At 55.5% G+C, this 21,771-nt stretch overlaps 1 protein-coding gene across 2 annotated transcripts in view; it reads left to right on the forward strand.

Annotated features, from left to right (window-relative positions):
- Positions 1-16,389, forward strand: part of ARHGAP35 (Rho GTPase activating protein 35) — a 144,559-nt gene extending 128,170 nt beyond the window's left edge. The window contains exons 5-7 of one of the 2 annotated variants that reach the window (XM_024236821.3): positions 1,046-1,177; positions 10,567-10,672; positions 11,608-16,389. In XM_024236821.3, the coding sequence (XP_024092589.1) occupies positions 1,046-1,177; positions 10,567-10,672; positions 11,608-11,965 (596 nt within the window). In that variant the 3' untranslated portion in view covers positions 11,966-16,389. Of the gene's footprint in view, positions 1-1,045; positions 1,178-5,136; positions 5,609-10,566; positions 10,673-11,607 lie in introns of those variants that run through there. The other variant, XM_063720146.1, reaches the window with a different exon arrangement.
- Positions 16,390-21,771: the final 5,382 nt, after the last annotated feature.

The following is a 21,771-nucleotide window of genomic DNA, read 5'->3' on the forward strand; positions in this document are numbered from 1 at the left end:
ACCATAGTGTGAGGAGCTGAGCCCTTGGGACAGAGACCCAAGTTACACAGCTCTTGGCAGGGACTCCCTTCTCCTAAGCTGAGCCAGCTTCAAGAGGCCTAAAGTCAGGCAGCCAAACTACCTCTTGGAATTGCCCACACTGTGGGATGAGAAGCCACGTCCCCCAGTGCCAGAAGCAAAAGCACCAGAGCAGGGCACATTCCCATCTATCAGCAGCCAGGGCAGGAGGCACCACCCAGAGTGGACACCACACGCACTCCCCAGGTGGGCGGCCCTTGCGCCTTGCAGCACCGCAGTCGGGCTCAGCTGGCCGGCAGCAGGCAGAGGGGACCACAGGACAGGGAGACGCCTGCTAATCTGTGGGAGACACGAGGCCAAAGTGAGGGTAGAGCCCCCAGTGTGGGATGCATTTGTATATATGGGAGATCCTGTACCAGCTTACCTCCCCAACAGTGGAACCTGGTACTGACCATCTGTAGAGATTTCTTCGTCATCAGGAACGCACTGAAGTATGTATGCAACGAGAAGGAAAGCAAGACATGGGTCAGCGGTGCCAGTGGCTGGGAAGGGCCAGAGAGAGAAAAAATGAGCCTATTTGCCCTCCCACCATAGGGGACAAGGATGGAGGCGGCAGTCACAGTGGTTGCTAACATCTTTGTGACCTACCTGGAAAGTGAGCCACCCTTTAGGAAAGCCGCCTCCTTCTTCTGTCATGGGAAAGGAGTAAGGAAGAGGCAACAGCGTATCAAAGCCAGATGAGGGCAAGCTCCTGGCACCAAAAACCAGCATGTGGGGGCAGCACCCCTGCCCCGAGGGTGGTAGAAGGGGCAGTTCAGCAGTCTCGGAAAGAGGTTCTGGGGCCAGCCCATGCCTGAACCTCAGAACTCGCGTTAGCACTCACAAGTCCCACCCCTCCAATCCCTGCCAGTCCTGAGGCCGTCTCTGGCTCCTTGAGGTTTCTCTAGCCTCTCCTGAGCCCCGAGTTGTCCTGATGCTTCTGCCTGGCTTAGAATGGTTTGGCCTCACTCTCCTGACTTCCTTTCAGACCACAACCTGGACCTGGCAGAGAAAGACTTTACGGTGAATACCGTGGCTGGTGCCATGAAGAGCTTTTTCTCAGAACTGCCTGACCCCCTGGTCCCGTATAACATGCAGATCGACTTGGTGGAAGCACACAGTGAGTACCGGCAGCCCAGTGTCGGGCGGATTGAGGGAGAAAGGGCTCGGCACTGGAAGAATAGGTCCTGCCCTCAGAATGGACGCTGGCTCTTAGAGCTGAGGTTTGAAGGACAGAGGGTAAGGGAATTAACCAGATGACAGCAACGGGCCTTGCAAATCAGGTTCCTGCCCTTGTAGACCTTAGGTGCTTATCTGGGGGTTACACCAAGAGAGTTGCAGGTTTCCCCCAAACTCTCATTAGTTAAGAGCATCGTTTCGGTGTCAGACTTGGCTCCTTCGCTTGTGGCCGACTTAACCTTCCCTGCCCCTTGTGTCCTGCCGTTGTTACCATCCCTACTCCTGCAGATGAAATTCTATTCGGAAAGGCCTAAAAGTGAGGCTGTGAACAGCCTATTTAATAGTAGGTCTTATTTTTCTTTCCTCTCTTCTTACCTGTCTTCTCCTACCTCTCATGTAATGAAGTTAACATGGGTCTAGGGTCCTACAGCCTCTTAGGAAGCCGGCCTCTGGAGGGAAAGAGATGACTCCAGTGGCCGTGGCCAAGTGATCATTTGATGCTGTAGCAAATTAGCACCTCTGGTTTTAATGGTATCCTGTGTGTCATGCCACCTTGCCTCATCAGCTGTTCCTGCCCCAGCCTGCCTCTCTCTAGAGCTGTTTGTCCAGATGGGCGAGACTTCTCACTGGCCAGCCTTTCCCTGGACTTTGTGTAGTACCACAGAGGATGCCTGACCTCTCAGAGCGTCCCACCATGTGGCCCTCACTACCTTTTAAGTCATCAGCAGCCTTCCTGCTTTGTGCCTCTGGCAGGCCAAGACCCAGCAGTAGCCCTTGCTGTGCAGCTGCAGAAGGGAGTGTCTCTGCCGGCTGCCCAGAGATCACAGCCACCCGTGATCCAGCAACCAGAGGGTGGGGAAGAGGAAAGGAGATGTGTTCCTCAGGGGCAAGACATTAGTCTCATCTTGTCACTGCCCAACTCTAAAGAGGGAGCTCTAAACAAGCACAATTTATTCACAAGGCTGATGGTGTAGGCAGAAATTTGAGGGAGGTGATGGATCAGCATGGCCCCGAGTCCTGGGTCACTGACTCTTAGTAGCACCTGAGGGAGACAGGTGTGCAAGAAGCCCACCCGTGAACTGTCAGAGCCTCAATAGTGACAGGGCTGCAGGGCCTCCAAGGTCATCCTTCCAAGGTCTGCACTTCCTATGGTGTCTGTTTTCACAACCTGGATGCCACCGTCACCTTCTGTCCACACTCTCTTAGCTGACTGGAATTGTTCACAGCTCCTGACCCTATCTAAGCCCACAGGGATGGGGCAGGAGGTGGTACTCCTGGGACGGTCATAGAGTAGCCTGCCTTCTGAAGACGGGAGTCAGGGTTTCTCCAGAGGAGTTAGTGGGTGGGGACAGTTGTGGGCTTCTCCCCTGATCCTGCTATCTGAAGATAGAGGCTTTCCCAGCAGTCACTTCTCTAGCAGGCTCCAGGCAGGCACAGATGTGAAGTCGCATGGGAAATCTCTATTCTGGAGCCAGCTTTCTTTCCACGGAAGCTTGTCTCACAGGGGAAGTTAGGAAAAGAGGAAGGCGTGGACTGATACCCAGTTTGCTGGAAACCGGGAATTCCTGTCTGCATTTGTCTTGACTTGGCGCCATCTAGAGGTGCATGAAATCCTGCCACCCGGCAGAACCCCATTGTTCCTGCGGGAACTGCTGACACAGCATCTTTTTGTGTAGGGTTGTGGGGCCGGCAGGAACGGGAGGTGTTATTGATAGGGAATCAGCCGCCCTTCCCACAGCAGCTTCCACCCAGCTTCCACTGCTCAGGAGGTGGCTTCTTGCCGCTGCTACTGCAGCAGCCTGGGAAAGGGTGGAGGTTTCCCACTTCCTCTTCCCATTGTGTGTTTCCTGTCCCCGACAGTACTCAGTGGGGGCTCCGTTGTCTTGAACCTGACCGAAGGGGGTGGGAGAGGAGAAGATCTTGCTGACATGGCACCTCTCCCGGCCAGAGCAGTTGACTGAAAAGCTGGGCTGTGGATGTTGCAGGGCCAGGTTCAACTGAGCCACAGATACCAGGCAGTGCAAAAGTTAGTAGTGTTAAGGGATATTATGGAAAAAAGATGATTGTGCCCCCAAAGTAGCTCTTCCCAGACTGGCTGGGGTTTCCATGGCTACATCAACTTGACCAGTTCTTTCTACTTAATCCCTGAGAGCAATTGTGTCTCTATATGTTCAGGCCTTGGAACCAGTTTCAAATCCCATCACAACAAATATCAAGGTCACTAGCAAATGGTTTTGTTAGCTCCAGAATTTCACATTATTGAACACTGCTGAAAATGTACCTGCAAAATAGAGACGTTTGTGATTATTTGCCAGTTATTTTCCTGCCACACTCAAGGTGACGCGTGGGAGATTCAGAAATGAACAGCGGCAGCAACCGCACCACCCATGGCCTGTGTGCCTGCCTAGGCTTGGCCCGGCTCTCCACGAGGCATTTGATTCCCACCACTGATCTTCCTTTGAGGAAGATGATATTATAATACATCTCCATTTTACAGAGAAGGAAACAGCTTCTCGGAGGTGATACAGCCTGCCCAGGGTCACACCGCTAGGGAGTGGCAAGCCGGGGCTTGAGTCCCTGCCTACGTGGGTGCAAATGAAGTTCACTGAAGACAGAGCAAAGCTGAGCTTGAAGTGCACAAACCCCAGCGAGGAAGGCGCAAGGAAGAGGGCTTCACAGGGGAGATGGGCCAGGGTTTCAGGAGGCAGAAGAAAAGGCTTGTGCTGTCTGTTCTGTCTCCTACCTGTAGCCCACCCCCACCTTCAAGAGTCGCTCTTGCCTGATTTCTCCCCGTCTCTGTGACTTCCTCCTCCCTGCCTATCTGGAGTCAACCCCGTCCAGCCGGTATCCACAGGCCCTGTCCTATGGCTTTTGTGCTGGAAGGGGTGCTAGAGCTGGCCCCATCTCAAGCCAGAGGGTCTGGACCAAAGGACCTGTGGCTCCAGGGTCCCCATTAACTCCCTGTAATAGCTCACAAAATTCAGTCTTTTTAATTTAAGGAGAGACCAGTCGTTTTCATCAGATTGTTGAAGGGGATGTGTGACCCGAACGTGGTTCAGGATTCCGGCTCATTGTCTCGGCCTTTCCATTTGACAGATGAGACTGTTGGGGCTAGAGATAACAGTGCAGCCTAGGTTACCAGGGGACGGCCCTGCTGCTCTCTGGGCTCTTGTTCATCAGCTGCCTTGGGACGTTGCTGGTTCTGGGATCCTGCCTTCCTTTGATCTGTCCAGATAGCTGCCTGAGGGCACGGGGGTGACCACGTACGGGGTCATTAATTTCACAGCTAGCCAGGCCCTGTGTGGACAGGGACAGATGGCAGTGGGCACACACATATGCGATCCCCGGCTCAGTCTGGTGGGACAGGACATTCAACAGGTGATTGCAAAGCCGTGTCTCCAGGGGAAGGACAGCCTCCATTCTCCATCCTGAGCCCTGCAGAGTGAGGTCTTGGCCTTGGAGTTGTTTACCACCTGGGGCAGGGAGAGCCGACGCCGGACGAGCCTGCGTGATCACTGAAGGGCTGTGACCTTGAGCCGGGCTTTCCCTTTCCTGGCGACGCAGACGTGCAGATGGTCAGCGGCGGCCAGCGGGACTTTCCTCCAGGCACCGAGCTGGCAGCAGCAGACCCAGGCCTAGAGCTTGGTTGGCAGCCTGGGTGCCAGTGATGGCAAGTGGCGCAGCACAGCCAGGGCAGGAGTGTTCTTTGGGAACAGGGTCTCTGCCGCCAATTTGTTTGACCTTGGACCGGTATTCTGGCTTTGTGAGGCCTGGTGTGTCTGTTTTGTAAGAGGTATGGGAAGCTAATCAGTAAAGTCCCTGTGCCCTCTGGCTGTCTCCTCCCCTTCCTCCTGAGTTCTTGGGGTCTGTATTGTACTAAATTGCTGGGTCTGTGTCCAGGCTGTCTTGGTTCAACTGGCCCAAAAATGCCTCCCTTGGACGTGTCTTGCTGTCTCAGTCGATGGCCCCTAAGTTCAAAAGTATGATGTCCCAGGAAGAGGTGCAGCTCCCAGCCCACGCCCCCGAGCAAGAGCAGAGCCGCCTGGAGCCGAGCCAAGCAAAGGGGTGAGCGCAGTGTGGAGGCTGGGGTCTCCTCTGTAGGCCACCGTCTCTCCTGGCCAGCGCCCCTGGACTCCTGTCTACCCCTGACCACACACTGGAGCAGGATGGGTTGTTGTTGTTGTTGTTGTTAGAAAAAACTAAGTGTCTTGACTCCCAAAGGGCAGGCTGGGGGAGCAGAGGATGTGAGGATCAGGCCCTCCACAGTCTGGGTCCTGAGGGGATTCTGAAGGGGGTGGAGGTTACGCCAAAAGTCTGGACGAGCGGACCTGGGAATCCACAAACCAGCACACGCCAGGCATGGGGAGAAGCCACCCTGGGCACCTGTACCATGGCGGGTCCGGGTTGTAGCAGCTCACCCAGGGCTGGGTGCCCTGATGGCCCTGTCCCAGCAGGGACACCAGGGAGCCCATTGCCCCCTGCTGTTTCTTTGGCCAGTGTAGACACCTGGCCAGGCGGGCTACCTATTGAAGCTGGGGGTCCCTGTACAGCAGGGCTCCACTGAAGATGGTGAGTGGCTCCCCTGAGTGTGCTGCTGCCCTGTGACCAGGTCCACACAGACTGTGGCCCCAGCCTTCGGCAGCACCATAGGGCAGAAGGTGTCCAGGGTGCACGGGCTGGGCTGGCTCTTGGCCACCAGCTTGTTCCCCAGGCCTCTAGCTTGGAGCCGCCGGAGTCTGTGCTTGACCACACCCAGGCCCAGGTTGGAGCGGGATAGCCCAGTCAGCACCGTGCTCAGCAAGTAGCAGCCAGCCAGAGGCGCCATGAACTCGCCGGGGATGAGGATGAGGATGAGGATGGTCAGGAGAGGAGACAGGGGCAGGGCCAGGAAGGCCTCGAGGAGCCGGCCCAGAGCCCCTGGACTAGAGAGGCACCCACTGGGTCCTTTCCCCTCTTTCCACTAGACCGTAAGCGGCAGGGAATTTGGTTTTTGTTCACTACTGCATCCCCAGTGTATAAAATAGTACCCGGGCAAGAGCAGGCCCCCGTAAATATCTGCTCCTCCCACCCACTGCAGATGAACAAATGACCCAAGGAGGAGGGGCCTCCCAAATCCGAGAATGAAAGAATTCGCATTGTCTGACAAGGCAAGAATGGGGCGCTGTCACCGCACAACCTCACCCATCCCCACATGCTCAGCCCAGCCCTTCTCATGCTCACCTGCCTCTGGGTCAGAGTCACCTCCTCCCTCGCTGAGGACTGTTGAGGGACCTGTGCCTGGTTCCAACCAGGGCAGCTGAAACTGCCACACAGGGCACAGACACTGCTGGTGTCTCCCCCAGTCCTGGGTCAGGGGAGGGTGGGTATAGAGAAAAGGCTGGGTACAGTGTGACTGGGTGCGGTGGCTCACACCTGTAATCCCAGCACTTTGGGAGGCCAAGGCGGGCAGATCATGAGGTCAGGAGTTTGAGACCAGCCTGACCAACATGGTGAAACCCCGTCTCTACCAAAAATACAAAAATTAGCCGGGCCTGTAATCCCAGCTACTCAGGAGGCTGAGGCAGGAGAATAGCTTGAATCTGGGAGGTGGAGGTTGCAGTGAGCCGAGATCGTGCCACTGCCCTCCAGCCTGGGCAATACAGCGAGATTCCATCTCACAAAAAGAAAAAAAGTGTCCTAGCTGGTGAAGCCAGCACCCTGGAGGCCCCCCATCCCCTGTCCTGTCAGAGGATTACTACAGTCAGAGAGGGCTCTGTCGCGTGCAGGGAGGCGGGGACCCAGAGCAGATGGGCTGAGCTGGGAGACAGGCCTGGGTCCCATCCACCTTTGCCGTCACCAGCCTTGTGGCCTCCTCTTGGCCTCTGGAGTGGTTTCTCAGCCGCCATATGGGTAACGCCCAGCCCCACCTTCCACTCGGGTCTGCGGTCAGGGCCATGCACAGAGCACTGTGAAGCTGTCCTGCCAGCACTCGGGCAGCACCCAAACCTAAGCAGCTGCTGGTGCCTTTGCCATGTGAAGAGGCTGGAGCTGGAGCCTAGAGTAGGTCCCTCCGCAGAGAGGCCCTAGAGGGGTGAGGGCAAGCTTTGCTTAAGGAAAGAGGTGAATGGGGCTGAGTCAAAGGATGTTCACAAGGTCAACCTTGCTTTTAGTGTGGGCCAGACTTGAGCAGAAGGGCCTCTCGCCCTCCTTGACCTCTGCCCAGCGAGCTCCTAGTGCTGCTCAGTACTCTGGAGCACCTGGACCAGGCAGCCAGTGGGGAGGGGAGCAGGCAAGGAGACTGGCCACCCGCTCCTCACTAGGCATTCAGCTGAGGTGCACATGCAGAAGGAGGCTGGGATTCTAGGGGGCAGCCCCTAAGTTTTTTTTTTTTCTTTTTGAGATGGAGTCTCGCTCTGTCACACAGGCTGGAGCGCAGTGGCACGATCTTGGCTCACTGCAACCTTCATCTCGCAAGTTCAAGTGATCCTTCTGCCTCAGCCTCCCAAATAGCTGGGATTATAGGCACACACCACCAGACCTGGCTAATTTTTGTATTTTTAGTAGAGATGGGGTTTGGCATGTTGGCCAGGCTGGTCTCAAACCCCTGACTTCAAGTGATACACCCACCTCAGCCTCCCAAGTGCTGGGATTACAGGCATGAGCCACCGCACCCAGCCGGCCCCTAAATTATTATCAAAGCAGGCTTTGTAACTCCCGCCCCTGCCCCTCCCCACCCCCTAAAGAAGAAACAAAACCACCCCTCTTGCTGCTCATCAGATAGGAAGGAGAGCAGGCATCTCTGGCAGACCTAGGCTTTGCCAGCCCCATTTCCTGCCTCCAGCCAGAGGACGGGATGAGACCCAGCTCTTATGTAAAGGTACTACCACTCGATGCCTAATTAAGACAAACACAGCTGTGTTTGGGTCATGCAGGCACCTACGGAGAGACCTGTGTCCTCCTGTGCCAAGCTAGCAGCTGGAAGGGGGCATGACGATTTTATTAAGTGAAGCTTTGCACCACACACATGCTGCTTGTGTTTTCTTCTACGGTCTTCTGTCCTCCCTACAGCAGTTTACTTTGTTTATGTAAACATTTTATTGTAACATGACAATGAATTGTTTGAAGACTCAAGGTCGTAGAAAAGAGTGTGCCCATGGCCGGGTGCCGTGGCTCACGCCTGTAATCCCAGCATTTTGGGAGGCCGAGGCGGGTGGATCACCTGAGGTCAGGCGTTCCAGACCAGCCTGGACAACATGATGAAACCCCGTCTCTAGTAAAAATAACAAAAATTAGCAGGCGTGGTGGTGGGGACCTGTAATCCCAGCTACTTGGGAGGCTGAGGCAGGAGAATCGCTTAAACCCGGGAGGCAGAGGTTGCAGTGAGCTGAGATCACGCCACTGCACTCCAGCCTGGGCAACAGAGCGAGACTCCATTTCAAAAAAAGAAAAAAAGAAAAGAATGTGCCCTTGAGGTGGAACCCTTAAAATAAACCTTGGATTCAGAGAGATGAAGCTGCTCATAGCCCAATAACTAGCTCCCAGGACTTTTTTAGTCATTTCTGATAGACAGATGTTACCAAGACACTGCTTTTATCAAGTCACACTCTCAAGGCCACAGATTTGCCAGGTTTCATTCATCCTCATTAGGCTGCCCGGGAGAGCTCCTGGAGGTCTGTCCCTTCCAGCCCTGCAGCCTCCCTTCCCCACAGGCTCCTGCAAGTAGACTGGCTCCCAGGTGCCCTTATTTTGTGTCCAGCTGTGAACTCTTCATTTAATTGCCAGGTGTCACCGAATGAAGGAGGCACTGTCCACAGCCCCTTTTACAGACAAGGAGACTGACCCTAAGGTGTCACTTGCCCAAGGTGACACGGTTGATGCGAGAGGCCGGATTTGTACCCAGGGCCATCTGAGTCAGGATCTGGACTCCAGACCACCACAGGACCTTCCTCCCTGCTCAGCGTGCCCGTCACTGGCATTCTGTCTGCTCTTCCAAGTCTCACTCTCACCAGGGTCCTTGTCAGCGTGGTGGCGGGCACCTGTAATCCCAGCTAGTTGGGAAGCTGAGGCAGGAGAATGGCGTGAACTCAGGAGGCGGAGCTTGCAGTGAGCTGAGCTCGCACCACTGCACTCCAGCCTGGGGGACAGAGCGAGACTCCGTCTCAAAAAAAAAAAGAAAGAAAAGAATACCTGGTTCAGGGAGTCCGCACCCCTCCCGGATTCATCAGCAGAATGGTACACATGCGTCTCTGGCAGAGACGGTCTGGCACCATCATCTATCTCAAAGGAGCCTGAGCCCCCGAGCCCATTAGCAATCATCTGCGTTTTAACAGACCCCCTCTTCACCACCCCCACAGCCACCAGTTGTGAGATCGCTGCCATCTCCTTCGTGAGACCCTCCTGTGGCTCTTCTGAGCCCTGGAGTCCAGGAAGGAAACATGGGGGCATCTTTCCCTGCACAGAGAAATCTGTCTTAGCCAGCTGGGCTCCAGGTGGGCTCTGGGACGTTTGTGCCTCACCAGCCCCGATGCCCTTCCCAGCCAAGGGGCCACACCCACTCAGGGATGGCAAGCTCAGTGGCCACGGCTCAGGCCCCATAGCCAGTCCCAGCTCTGCAACTTCTAACCTCAGATACTTCATCTTCAAAATGGGGTGACGAGTTCCTGCCTCACACGATCGTGGGGACTCATGGAACTGGGCCTGGTGCGGGTTACAAGCTGCATTCCAGGCAGTTGTTTTCCCTCCCCCAGGACATTAGGATTCCATGATAGGCAAAGTGTGGGCGTTGGGGGAAAAGGGGGTGCGTAGTTCCTTTGGTGAAGTGCATAAGAATTCCCCCACTGTTTCCATCAGCCCCTCCAACGGGGATGTGTGGAGGGTCCCTGTGTCTCTAGGAAAAGGACAGAGCCTTGGTCTCATGACCGACTCCCTCCCTCGAAGGTCTGTTGGCGTGGGTGGGTGGCAGTGGCCGCCCGTCTCCATCTGGTCAGGAAGCAAGCAGGCTTTCTGCGTAGGGATGCCTGTCTCCAGGGGCAACCGGATGAGCAAAGAATGGTGTTCTTTATGGCGGAGTGTCTCCAGATCGTTCTGTCTTGGGTGGTGGGGGCCAGGAAGCCCTAGGCACACAGTGCCGCCCTTCAGCGGGGGCTTGGGACACAGAGGTGGGCCAGGCCCCTGGGCCAGTGCCACTGCCAGGTGTGCCAGCCTTGGGCACAGGCTTTGGGGGAAAGAGTGGGGTTAGTGTCATCCGAAAGCCCTGGCCTGCCCTCAGAGAAGGCCCATCACAGAGCACGCCCTGGGATGGCCACCAGCCTCGGCCATGAAAGGCAAGGCTTTGGTTTTCTCTCTCCTCAGAAATCAACGACCGGGAGCAGAAGTTGCATGCCCTTAAGGAGGTATTAAAGAAATTTCCAAAGGAAAACCACGAGGTCTTCAAGTATGTCATCTCTCACCTAAACAAGTAAGTCGCAGGGCCTTCTGGTTGGTTTTTCCTCCTGAAAATTGACAGCCAGGGTCAGTGCGTCGCAGAACAAGGGTCTGTCCACAAGCCAGTAGAAGTCTTAGGCCCTGGCCTGGAAGGGATGTTGGCTGGCCTCCCGTGGTGCCCGCTGGGCTCAGCGCCCAGAGCCTCTGCCTCTCGCCCATCCTCGGGCCTCCCTCCTGCTTCTGTCTGAGGGCAGCCCACGTGGCCCCAAACCTGCCTAACACCAGATAGTGCACTTAGCTCCAGCGGGCATGGGGCCTCTTGTAGGCCTGTGCCCCAAAGCTGGCAGAGAGAGAAGATCTTCTGGTTGGTGCTGATGCTCCAGAAATCTTCTCCTGAAATCTTCTCCTGAATCAAAAACACCTCAGAGTCCCTGAAAGTCCTCTCACAGCATTCACGTTCCCAGCTGGGGAGAACCAGGACACCGTACCTCAAGAGATGTGCTGCAGGAGACAGCCAGCCTCCGGCATGGAGCACAGCCGCAGGCGGGAGGCCATGTGGGTGTTCCCTGAACTTCCATGTGTGTGGAGGAGGTCTGCTGGCCGAGTGGCCTCTGATGGTGCTCTGGCTTAGGACACTCAGCCTCCTTCCCTCGTCACAGCTGGAGCACCGCCACTGCTTTGGCTGGCTGCAGAGTGAATCCCTGAGGTGGTCCATCCACCCCCAGGGGTTTGCAGAGCTCCAGGCAGCCTTTCCGAGGTTGGCCATGTGGAGGCACTGGGCTGGAGGGGAGAGGACACTGAGGGCGCAGCCTCCCAGGCAGGGCAGGGTACAGAGAGCTGCGCATGGCCTTTTCTGCTCCACCTGAGGGTGTACAGGTGGGGCTCAGCCTGGGTGCTGAAGACCATGAGCGCCCAGGGCCAGGTGGGGCCCTGCACAGTTCTGACCATTGAGTTTGGTGTCGCCTGCAGGGTCAGCCACAACAACAAGGTGAATCTCATGACCAGCGAGAACCTCTCCATCTGCTTCTGGCCCACCTTGATGAGACCTGATTTCAGCACTATGGACGCCCTCACAGCCACGCGCACCTACCAGACAATCATTGAACTCTTCATCCAGCAGTGCCCCTTCTTCTTCTACAATCGGCCCATCACCGAGCCCCCCGGCGCCAGGCCCAGCTCCCCCTCCGCCGTGGCTTCCACCGTCCCCTTCCTCACTTCCACGCCTGTCACAAGTCAGCCGTCGCCCCCACAGTCACCTCCACCCACCCCCCAGTCCCCAATGCAGCCACTGCTTCCCTCCCAGCTTCAAGCCGAACACACACTGTGAGCCACCAAGACCTGGGGCAACAGGAGAACCGGTCTTCTCTCTGACGGGTTGGCATTTGGCCTTGAACAAAACCAAGTCCACTGGGGACAGAGGCAGGGGCAAGTGGCTCTCCCCATCACCTTCTCAAGACCTCAGTGGGAGCACCAGCCAATGGTACCATGGGCCGGGCTGCCAGGTACCCTGGGCCCGGCGCTGCAGACCTGAGCTGGCTGCAGGCAGCAGCCGTGGGGCCCTGTCCTTTGACTTGGACCCATTTGAGGACTGAACTAGGCAGGCAATGGCCCCAGTGCCCTCCCTCTGTTCCCTGGACCACCACCCCACCTGGCTGCTGACACCAGCCTCCGGGTGCCTCCCTCTGCTTGTACAGAGCCCATGGTCGGGACAGTGCCCTGGCCTTTGCCGGGGAGGAGGATGCTCTGAGATTCAGGGTGGGGCTGGCAACCCCCGAAGAGAACAATTCCCGTTGGTCTGTTCCCACCTTCCATCTGCACACACCCCCCAAGGTAAGGGTACAGCCCGGCTGGCGGCCTCCTTGGGAACGTGTAGGCCACGGCTGTGCCACCACTAGGTACCTGCTGAGGGCGCTGGCCCTGCAGATCAGAACAACGGAGGATAGCTTTGTGCCTGGACCCAGAGTGCGGGACTCCCCACTTCATCCCCACCGTCCCACTCCACAGGCTTCCCGAAACATTCCTTGGCAAACAAAGGAACCCTAGGAGAAAAAATGGAAACACCCTTCCAGTAATTAAAAAGGAAGAAACCACAGAAAGAAAACTACAGACCTCAAGATTCCACTCTGCGCCCGCCTCTGCCGGGAGGGAGGGAGGCACACAGGTGGAGCTGACCCTCGTCTTTGTGGCAGCAAAACCAGGATGCCTGGAGCTGTGGCCTGAGAGCCTGCTGGGGTCCCACTCACCCACTTAGGTCTAGTCGCTAGATACCCCGTTTTCCCAAGAAGAGGGTTCGAGCCCTTGGTGGGGACAGCCAGGGAGATGGCAGTGCAGGCCGGAACCTGGGCTGCCCCAGAACACAGTCCATTACGATAGAAACACTACTTGAGCATGTGCGTGGGGTGGGTGTGTGTGTGCACATGTGAGTGTGAGTGTGTGTGGGTGCTTGGTGGGGGGTTGGGGACAGCTGGAAGGTGCCAGGTGCACTTGGGGTTGGGGTTGGTGTGTTGGGTGTTGAAGTGGAATCGTTTCATCCCAGCCATGGAGGCCACCAGCAGGAGTGTTCATGGGGATGTGGGCGGGGTGGGGCACTTTGAAGGAATGGCGGTCTGCTGGTGCCCTCAAAGGGGCATCCTTCCTGGTCTTCGCTGGCCCAGAGGCACCGTGCCTGCCTTTCATCCACCACCACCCTAGCCCAGCCTTCCCACTGCCCCAGGAAAAGCTCTTCTCCTGCCCACCTCTGCCCTCCAGCACCGCAAACTTGCATGGCTGGGCTGTGGCCTCTGCGGCCAGGAAGCCTGACACTAGGCACTCCCCAGGTGAGAGCTAGCGGGGTGCAGAGGGCCCCATGCCAGACAGCCCTTGGGGCTCGTTGCACTTTAAGAAATAGGATCTGTGGTATATTCCAGGGGGCCTGATGGACACCTCTCCCGGGCATCTGCAGCTGCCCTGCCCGTGCCCGCCTGCAGTGCTTGGAGACGGGAGTGGCCCTTCGGCTCCCGAGCTCCCTCTGGGGATGGCTGGCTCACTGTCTCCAGGTCTCAATGGCCAACGAAGGTGCTTGGAAACACTCACCTACCCTTCCAAGTTTTACCGCCTTTTGAGGAACACAAATCGGAGAACAAACCCAGGGTTCAGGCGTGTTTTCTGTGAATGTTGGATGATGAATTTTTGTCTCTTTTGGTGGAGCTGTGCCTGGCCCTGTAGGCCTAGGGTTGCCTGGAAGGTGACATCTGTGTTTCGTTTTAGCTGAGGTTGGCAGAAACGTTCCCAAACTCCCCCAGCCCTGGGCCCCAGCAGATGAGGAAATGGCCCCATTTACTGACCCCACCCCCTTTTCGAGGTTATGCTCACCTGGTCAGCTCCTCACGGAATTGGGGGTGGAGGGAAAGCATGGTGGTGGCCTGGGCCGTCTCTGTGTGAACGCAGGCAAAAGCAGCCCAGTCCCCCTCACTGCTTGAGCTAACACTGCCACCTCTTTTGTGTGAGCACAAAAGCCACGTCCCAAGCCACCTGGCCCGATTCCACAGATGTATGCGCGGCCAGTGACTTCCCCAGGAGTGTGGAGGGGGCGGTGAGGAGGAGCACCTGGGCTCTCTACCCCTCCCCTCACAGAAGTACCTGAAACTAGGTCTGGGGCACTCCCAAAGCAGTGCCCCGTCAGCCAAGGTGGGCAGGCAGGGACTGTGGCAGCTCATGTCCAAAGGGAGCCCCCATGCACAGGAAGCTGCAGGGTTCCTCTTGTTTCCCCCACTAACTTCAGCCTCTCGTCTGCTGCTCCAGGCTGAGGGACTAGAGGACATCTCGGTCGTTTGAGGGGCATGGCCAGTCTTGGCAGGCTGGGCTTCAGCATCCGGTCAGGGCAGCGTGCAGCCCAAATGGGCACTTGCGTGGGAGCCACAGAGGAGCATCCCTGGGGATTGTTGGGCCCATGCTGCCCCCACCCCCGCTTTCATCGGGGCTCTAAGTTCTGGAAGGTGCATGCACAGAGGTTGCTCATGGGACCCGCATGCAGCTCTCAGCACTGGGCGAGAGGGCATTGGCTTGTCCAGAATGGGGACGTGGGGCAGCCACCCCTGCCCAGCGAGAGTGCAGACACCATGTGAGCGGACAGCAGCCCTTGGTGCAAAGCCAGAGACTGATTCTGGCTGTGACAGCTGAGGAGGGAAGACCCGAGGCTGGGTGGCGTGGCTCGTGAATCCACTTAGAATTCTTGGCTTGTGTCGCACACTGGGTGTCACGGCACACATTTACTCTGCATTGTCCCCATCTTTCCTGTCGCCTAGCGTTTGGGGAGGAAGAGGGAGAGAGCTTCGGGGCATCCGTCTCCTTGCTCTCCTGCCTCCACCGCCTTGGTTTTGCTTCCTGCTGGAGGCGGGGCACCTGCTGCGACCCAGATTCTTCTGCAGGATGTGTCTGTCTTTGTCACGGTGGACAGAGGGTGACATCATAGGAGCAGTTCGCTGGCCAGAAGGGGATGGGGGCATCCCTGCGCCTCACTCAGCTTCTGCTGCTCTTAGGGAAAGGAGGCCTGGGTCAAGCCAGCATCCTCTTGGTAAAGACCCCCGCAGGCCACCAGGCATTCTGGACGCACGCACACACACACACACACACACACACACACAAACTTCACAGCAGGCCAGCTGCAGTGACTTATCATCAAAAGTCACCTCAACTGCGCTCCCCTCCCGTCCTTTCCTATGAGAAGCCACTGCTTTGGGGGCGCCGGCTAGAAAAAGTAGGGTGCGGTGGCCAGAAGGGCCCCTGCCGCGCGGGGGGCTGGGTCTGGTTGAGTTGCTGCTTTCCCGAGGGCAGCGCAGGGATCCGGGGAAGCTGTGGCAGGGAGCGGGCCCGGCTCCGTGGCTCTGAGGTGTAATGGGGGTGGGCTCCCTCCCTCGGAGCACGTCGTCTGTGTCCAGGTCAGAAAGTGGCCCAGGAAGGGGGGCAGTTTCTGTCGCGGGTCCGGTGGGGGCGCGGCCGCGGTGCGGTCGGTGCAGCGTGGCCAATGCGCGGCGCGCGCGGGGGACAGAGCAGGAGGCGGTCGGTCACCTCGGCCACTGCTGACCTGGGCTGGCCTCCCCCAGCCCTCCCGTGGCGGAGCCGGCAGCGATGCTACAGGCCTAAGTTATTGTTTGCATAAAAAGAATCATGTTCCCTGTGTACATTTAAGAAAAAAAGAAAAAAAAATGGAAATGTCAGAATTGTATGGAAATAAAACTTGTTTGAAAATTTGGAATAGTGCTGCTGCCAGCTTATTTTTCTGGTACTTGTATTTTCACATGTTAAATGATCTTTATATATGTTGAATTAACAAATATTTTGAGTTTCTGAGAAAAACAAAACATATTAATGGTATTGAAATGTGTTAGTAGTCTGGCTGTGTGCCCAAAATTATGTTTTGCAGCAAAAGTGAAGACCTGTATGTAAAGAAAGTATAACAATTATTTCTTTGTATTTTAGGGGCTTTAACCGGAACATTCTCTAGCTGGTGTTAGGAATGTTTGCTTAATTTCCAGACTTTTTTTTAAAAACACATCGTGGGTATTTTGAGGCTCCAACCTGATTAGTGCATGGTCAGCCCTCAATGAAGGCTGAGGCATCTCTGACTGAGGTGTTTTTGTTTGGTTTTGTTTTTTAAAATCATGTATTTGCTACAAAGTATTGTACTTGTCTCAATGGGAATGGTGTAAAAAACTGAAAAGGCCTTATGTGATCTGTATCATAGTTAATAAATCAATCTTGTAAAAAACCAAACCTGAGAGAAGTGAAGGGGGGCCTCCTCCTTACCGGGCCAGTGCAGCACACACCAGGGTTTCACAGGCTTAGGCGCCCGGGGGTGGGAAGCAGGAGGCTCCCACAGGAGAGGCCTTGGCCAACCCGAGCTCCCCTTCCCGGCTCTCACCTGCTTTCCTCTCCAGCGCAGCTTCCCAGAAGGCCGCGTCATTCCTGTGGTTTCTCAGCATCACCTGAAGTGCCTCCCACAAACCCCCATGGCTGCAGGAGCTGCAGGCAGGCGTGGGGAGCGGATGACAGAGGTGCCGCTTCTGACCTTCCTTCCCACTCCCCTCCAGCCTGAGGCCACGCGGGTGGTACCAGGAGTCAGATGCCCGGGTTCACTTCCTGGGTGAGTTCCAGGGGCAGGGTCATGAGCAGGCTTGTGGCCAGGAGGTGGCCGACCTCAGACCCTTCTCAAGGGAGGGGTCAGGGCTGAAGTTCTGAGGGGGGAGAGCCAAAGGTCACACTCACTCCCTGGTGCTGACCCTGGGGTCAGAGACCCAGGCTCTATGCCAGAGTTAGCCACTGTCACCACCGTCATCCAGGACAGCACCTCCAGGGACGGAGGTGGGCTGCTTCCCAAAGAAGCCTTGCCACCAAAAACACCTCCTCTCTGCTCACCCCCTAAAAAACTCTTGTTAAGAATATCTCCCTCTTTCCAGTCTCCCAGGCTCAAGTTTGTTCTATCCTTGGCCCCCTCCTTAGCCCTGACTGCTTCTAAGATCCCAAATGTCACTTGAGCGTGACTCTGCTGTTCCCTCTGCCGCCATTCTAGCCTAGACCTGAATTCAAGCTCACTAGACTCTGATAGACACCCCCACACACTGAATGGCCTCCCTGCCCTCAATATTCATAGCAGAAGGGTGAACTATTCAGCATACAAGATGCATCCTTCCCTGCCTGTGCCCATAGCAGACATGGCTAGCTGATCACCGCACTCTGCAACACCCCTCTCCAGGCAGCCACTGCCAATCAATAGGGGCTGGCACCAGAGATGACGTCTGCCTCAGCCAGGCAGGCAAACAAATGGAGATGCCTACTGACCATAGCCCAGGCTTCTTGGCATCCATGCAGAACCCCACGCTCTGGATCCATCCTGCTCTTCTCTCCCACTCCTCTAACCCAACTCCCCAACATCAGTCAAAATTAGTCTTTTTTTTTTTTTTTTGACGGAGTTTTGCTCTTGTTGCCCAGGCTGGAGTGCAGTGGCTGGATCTAGGCTCACTACAACCTCCGCCTCCCCGGTTCAAGGGATTTTCCTGCCTCAGCCTCCCGAGTAGCTGGGATTACAGGCATGCACCACCACACCTGGCTAATTTTATATTTTTAGTAGAGATGGGATTTCTCCATGTTGGCCAGGCTGGTCTCGAACTCCTGGCCTCAGGTGATCCGCCCACCTCAGCCTCCCAAAGTGCTGGGATTAGAGGCGTGAGCCACCTCGCCTGGCCGAGTCTCATTCTTTGAGTGCAGCTGGCTGCTTTCTGCTTCCACATCTTTGCTTTGAGCACTTCCTTCTGCCTGAAATTCCTTCCATCCACCCTTCCCCAAACCTCTAGCCTGCCCATCAGATCCTACCCTGTTCTTCAAAGCCAGTCTTCAGAAACATCCCTGACCCTCTCTACTCACGGATTCACCCTGCAGCTGGGATTTACCTGCTGGGGGTTTATGTCACTCCCCGTGAGCGCTCCAGGGTTTCTCCTTTGTTTTTTTGAATTAAATCTCTACATCCTCCTGGTGTGCAGTTGGTACTCAATGTGTGCTGACAGAAACCTGTCTTCTCTAGTTTTTATTTTTTATATTTTTTTTTTTTTTCCCCTTTTCTTAGTCTGTTGTCCAGGCTGGAATGCAGTGGCACAAACACGGCTCACTGCAGCCTTGAACTCGCAGGCTGAAGCAATCCTCCCACCTCAGCCTCCAAGTAGCTGGGACTACAAAGGCACGTGCTACCACACCCGGCTTTTTTTTTTTTTTTTGAGATTGGATCTCGCTCTATTGCTCAGGCTGGTCTTGAGCTCCTGGATTCAAGCAATCCTCCTGCCTCGGCCTCCCAAAGCACTGGGATGACAGGCATGAGCCACCATGCCCGCCTGTTCCTCCCTTCTTTGGGGCCCCTGCTGTGTGCTAAGCTGGGTTGAGGGAGAGACCAGAACCAGGATAGGCAGTGGGCTCTGGGTGCTGACTGGCCAAGGAGTGTCTTTTTTTTTTTTAGATGGAGTCTCCCTCTGACGCCCAGGCTGGAGTGCGATGGCGCGAACTCGGATCACTGCAACCTCTGCCTCCCGGATTCAAGTGATTCTCCTGCCTCAACCTCCCGAGTAGCTGGGATTACAGGTGCCGCCACCATGCCCAGCTAATTTTTGTATTTTTGGTAGAGATGGGGTTTCACCATGTTAGCCAGGATGGTCTTGATCTCTTGACCTCGTGATCCACCCGCCTCGGCCTTCCAAAGTGTTGGGATTACAGGCGTGAGCCTCCACGCCCGGCCTTTTTTTTTTTTTTTTTTTTTTTTTGAGACGAAGTCCCGCTCTGTCGCCCAGGCTGGAGTGCAGTGGCGTGATCTCGGCTCACTGCAGCCTCCACCTCCCAGGTTCAAGCAATTCTTCCGCCTCAGCCTCCCAAAGCACTGGGAGGGCAGGCGTGAGCCCCTGTGCTCAGCCTTCTCTGGCTCTTGATCTTCAAGCCTTGTGTGCTTTCTAAACATGAGCCTCTCAGCCACCAGCAGCCAAGTTGAGAGCTTTGGGGGGCAGCTTTGTGGCTCCCAGATAGGCCGCCCCAGGAGGCCCAACAAGATGCCTTATGCGTGGTAAACCTTCATTCGGTTTTTTGAACGCAGTGGTCTCAACCTTGCCCTTGACTTGCCCCATCTGTAAACCAACCTCTCCCACGTGACTCCAGCCTAGACCTCTGCTCCAAGCAAAACATCATATCCACCTGTGTATGACACTCTACTTGGGGACTCCACTGTGACACACCCACAGTCAAACTCCTGACCCCTTCTCCAAACAGGTCCATTCCCCAGGATCCCCCCTCAAGCCAGAGACAGACCCTGGGGGCCTCCTTGGGGTGTCTCTCTCCCTTCCAGTCAACCAGGTACACCTCCCAGTTCCATTTTGCCTTCCAGCACACTCCCCTTCCCGCTCCCTACACCCCAGCCCTGTCTGATCTCACCAAGACATCTGCCTTCCATGCTCACCCACTCCCATCTCCATGAGAGCAGAGCAGATCTCACATCTAGCCATGCGTCTCCTCCCGTAACATCCTCCAGGGATCTCCAATGCCCTTAGAGGAAGCCTGAACTCTTCCACAGGGCCCCACCCCCGACCCCGCCTACCTCCCAGGAGTCTTTCCTTGCACTCTGGTCCAGACACTCCAACTCCCCTGGGGCCTGCCCACCTCGGGCCTTTTGCAGTATTGTCCCCTCCTCTCCAAGACTGTCCTCCCTTGAGGCCATCCCACCTTGCTAACTTTCTCCCGGTCCTTCAGATTTCAGCTCCTCAGACTCCTCCATAGGGAAAGCCCTCCCTGACTCCCCTAGCCAAGATGGGTCTCTTTGCTTTCAGATGAGATCGGGTGGGTTCAGGGTATATGGCCGTAGACTCTCTTTGCTTTCAAAGGAAAAAAATAAGTTCTTTCAGAGTACTTTCTGAGCTGAGCACGGTGGCTCATACTTGTAATGGTAGTGCTGTGGGAGGCCAAGAAAGGAGGATCACCTGAACCCAGGAATTCAAGAACAGCCTGTTCAACAAAGTGAGACCTTGTCTCTACAAAACTTTTTTTTTTAAATTAGCAGCTTGGGGCCGGGCGCAGTGGCTCATGCCTGTAATCCCAGCACTTTGAGAGGCCGAGGTGGGCGGATCACCTGAGGTCAGGAGTTCAAGACCAGCCTGAGCAACATGAAGAAACCCCATCTCTACTAAAAATACAAAATTAGCCAGGCGTGGTGGCGCATGCCTGTAATCCCAGCTACTCGAGAGGCTGAGGTGGGAGGATCGCTTGAACTCAAGAAGTTCAAGGTTGCAGTGAGCCAAGATCGTACCACTGCACTCCAGCCTGGGCAACAGAGCCAGACCCTGTCTAAAAAAAGAAAGAAAGAAAAAGTACTTTTCTCGGTGTGTTATTCATTCAGGCTGGGGCACACAGCCATTAAACAAATCCCTGCCCGGAGCTGACATCCTAGTGGAAGGAACACAGTAAACAAATGAACGTGGGCATTATTCAGGCAGGACCGAGGCGTTAACGAGGATTCAGTTGTTGGGGGCACTTGCCTCGGTTGCAAAACTTAACGGGACACAAAAGAGACTTCAGTCATCAACATAAAAATATTTCAGCACAATGTTTTCAAAAAACAAAGTTGCTATGAGCCTAAAACTGCTCTTAAAAAAAAAAATGTCAGCCACGCGTGGTGGCTCACGCCTGTAATCCCAGAACCTTGGGAAGCCGAGGCAGGCGGATCACGAGGTCAAGAGATCGAGACCATCCTGGCCAACATGGTGAAACCCCGTCTGTACTAAAAATACAAAAATTAGCTGGGCATAGTGGTGTGCGCCTGTAGTCCCAGCTACTCGGGAGGCTGAGGCAGGAGAATTACTTGAACCCAGGAGGTGGAGGTTGCAGTGAACCGAGATCACGCCACTGCATTCCAGACTGACGACAGAGCAAGACTCCGTCTCAAAAAAAAAAAAAAAAAATTGTCTTGGTTGGGTGCAGTGGCTCATGCCTGTAATCCCAGCACTTTGGAGTTCAAGATGGGAGGATCACTTGAGCCCAGCAGTCTGAGACCAGCCTGGGCAATAGAGTGAGACCCCGACTCTACAAAAAAATTATTTAAAAATCAGCTGAGCAGGCCAGGTGAGGTGGCTTACACCTGTAATCCAAGCATTTTTGGGAGGCCGAGGTGGGTGGATCACCTGAGTTCAGGAGCTCGAGAGCAGCCTGGCCAACATGGCAAAACCCCGTCTCGACTTAAAATAGAAAAATTAGCTGGGCGTGGTGGTGCATGCCTGTAGTTCCAGCTACTCAGGAGGCTGAGGCAGGAGAATCGCTTGAACCTGAGAAGTGGAGGCTACAGTGAGCCAAGATCGTGCCACTGCACTCCAGCCTGGGCGACAGAGCAAGACTACATCTCAAAAAAAAAAAAAAAAGGCCAGGCGCGGCAGTTCACACCTGTAATCCCAGAACTTTGGGAGGCCGAGGCGGGTGGATCACCTGAGGTCAGTTCGAGACCAGCCTGACCAACATGGTGAAACCCTGTCTCTACTAAAAAATACAAAATTAGCCGGGCATGGTGGTACATGCCTGTAATCCCAGCTACTCGGGAAGCTGAGGCAGAATTGCTTGAACCCAGGAGGTGGAGGTTGCAGT

Source organism: Pongo abelii, chromosome 20, assembly GCF_028885655.2.
Source record: "Pongo abelii isolate AG06213 chromosome 20, NHGRI_mPonAbe1-v2.0_pri, whole genome shotgun sequence".
In the NCBI taxonomy this organism is placed as follows: domain Eukaryota; kingdom Metazoa; phylum Chordata; class Mammalia; order Primates; family Hominidae; genus Pongo; species Pongo abelii.